Source organism: Arachis stenosperma, chromosome 1 (genome assembly GCF_014773155.1).
Source record: "Arachis stenosperma cultivar V10309 chromosome 1, arast.V10309.gnm1.PFL2, whole genome shotgun sequence".
Taxonomy (NCBI): domain Eukaryota; kingdom Viridiplantae; phylum Streptophyta; class Magnoliopsida; order Fabales; family Fabaceae; genus Arachis; species Arachis stenosperma.
Window position 1 is genome coordinate 3,835,501 of NC_080377.1, and position 2,513 is coordinate 3,838,013.

At 36.2% G+C, this 2,513-nt stretch overlaps 1 protein-coding gene across 1 annotated transcript; it reads right to left on the minus strand.

Moving 5' to 3' along the window:
* Positions 1-706: 706 nt before the first annotated feature.
* On the minus strand, positions 707-2,295 carry LOC130968194 (serine acetyltransferase 1, chloroplastic). The gene has a single exon (XM_057893353.1). The coding sequence runs from the start codon at positions 2,278-2,280 to the stop codon at positions 1,057-1,059; it is 1,224 nt and encodes a 407-aa protein (XP_057749336.1). The 5' UTR covers positions 2,281-2,295; the 3' UTR covers positions 707-1,056.
* Between the last annotated feature and the right edge of the window lie 218 nt (positions 2,296-2,513).

Consider the following 2,513-nt stretch of genomic DNA (forward strand, 5'->3'; position numbering starts at 1 on the left):
ACTCAAATCAACCTAAATTTCTTTTTGAAAATAAATAAAATAATTGTCCTCTCATTCTCCATTTCAATATTGATTCTATTGGCTTTTGGTATAACATAAAAAATGTCGAGCAAGTGGGCTTCATTATTGTGTAGTAATGAGTGATGTAGCTTCTTTAGAATTTTGTTCTCTCCTCCTAAAAACAGTAACCACCCAACAGAAACAAAAATCTAACATAACCAACCAAGTTGGGTTGGTCTAATGGTTAGCTCACTAGTTCGCCTCCATTCAGTATCGTAACAGATTAGTCTTTCACCTGTCGGGTTTCTTTGTCCCATGTTGAGAGAAGAATTAAGCTAATATTTAAATCATTCTTAATAATTTTTTTATTGATTAAATAAATTTTAATTCTTAATTTATTATATATATTAATAATTTAAATTTAAAGTTTAGAATTTAGAACAATTTAATTTTTTCTGAAACACATCAACATTTGCCGAAGAGTGAAGCAACATCTCAATTCTCAATATATCTCTTTCATGGGCAATATTGCCTTATCAGAAATCCAAATATCATTGCAACTAATGCAGAATATTATTCACTTTTCTACTATTTGACCAACCTAGTATTTGCAAAATTACTACACTCACTTGCATCTTCAACAATGATTAAGCATGAAAAATGAAAAATGAAAAATTTAAGAGCACAAAAATGCAAGCAAGTCAAGTCAAGGGAAGCCAGAGTCATTCATATTCATATTCATACATACTACATAAAAGGGTGTTCCAAATTGCACCTTACAACAACAGAAAAACCAGTACTAGTACTACATCATCATCATACATATAAAATAAAACTGCTACACACATGTTGCAGCATAGCAGCTATTCTTTTTCTGCACAATCTTCAACAATAATATATATGTTGTTATTTGTTAACAGGAGAACTTAGATTCTCTCTTGTATAACAAAATACCCAAAAGGCATGCAGGAATAGGAAACCCCCCAAACCTAAAATCTAAAACTAGGATGGTTATTATTATTATTATTATGATCATCATCATAATCAAATCATAATCTAAATAACATAATCAGACCACTCAGAAATATATGAAGTATGGTCCATAGTGAAGCTAGGAATCTTATCAAGCCTAATGGGATTATCTTTTCCTCCAATCAATTTAGCAGGATTCCCAACTGCAGTTGTTCTTGGAGGAACATCCTTCAACACCACAGAACCAGCACCAATCTTAGCACCATCACCAATCTTAATATTCCCTAAGATACAAGTCCCTGCACCTATCAAAACCCCGTCACCGATCTTCGGATGCCGGTCGCCGGAAGCTTTTCCGGTCCCACCCAACGTGACGTTGTGTAAAATGGACACATTGTTCCCAATAACGGCGGTCTCGCCTATGACGAGACCAGTCGCGTGATCCAGAAGGATTCCGCGGCCGATGTTCGCCCCAGGGTGAATATCTACCGCGAAAACCTCGGATACACGGTTCTGAATCAAGAGGGCTAGAATTTTTCTTCCTTGGAGCCATAGCTTGTGAGCGATCCTATGAGCCTGGCAAGCCAAGAAGCCTTTGAAATTCAATAAGCAATGCACGTAGCTTATGCAAGCAGGGTCTCTTTGTTTAACCGCTCTTAGATCTTCCTTCATGGAAGCCATGATTTCTTCGTCGGATTCCAAGATCCCCATGAAGAGATCAACGAGAGTGGTGCTGTTGAGATTCAAGCTGGATAATTTGTTGGAAAGATGGTTGGATAACGCGCTTTCTAAAGACTTGTGGCACAAGATTGAACTGAAATAGTAGTTGGATAAAATAGGTTCTTGTTCCACATCGGATTTCGCTTCTTCCTTCATCTTCCGCCATAGATCATCATCATCATCATCTTCATCATGAACACGATCGTCAACATCAACCTTAGGCTCAGACTCTTCAATAACCGTGCGTGTATGCAGGGGTTTGTTCTTGGGAATGGAAACACGATCGGAGAAAGTGGGTCGGCAGAATTTGAGGTAGTTATAGGAACAATCATCGGTTTGGGACCCGTTTGGCTTCCGAGAAAAAGGGGAGGAGGTTGAGGAATCTACGCAAGTAGCCATGGAAGAAGAAGAGGAATTAGAAGAGGAAGAAGATGATGATGATGATGATGATGAAGATGAAAATGAAAGAAGATGGGTGTGAATTGCTTGCAGAGAGATTTTGGGTGTGGATTGAATTGGTGTTGGAGTGAAATTCCAAGTCTTATATAAGGGGCCAGTGATGGAGCGCCCCACGACCAGAACTTTCATGGAAAGAAAATTGGGGATGATTTTCAGGGAAAAAATATTATAATAATACATAAATTAATAATGCTTCAGTACAAGGAGTAGTCTAATGAAAAATAAAAATAAAAATAATACACAATCATGTGAAACTGATTATTCTAAAAAAAAACATATATAATAAATAATTTAATAATCATCTTTTATATTTATTAAATAATTTTAAGAATTAAATTTGGATACATAGTTATACGGTATTT

What these genes read in the sequence shown, in the direction of transcription:
- LOC130968194 (XM_057893353.1), bottom strand. Translation starts at nt 2,280, where the DNA reads ATGAAAGTTCTGGTCGTGGGGCGCTCCATCACTGGCCCCTTATATAAG.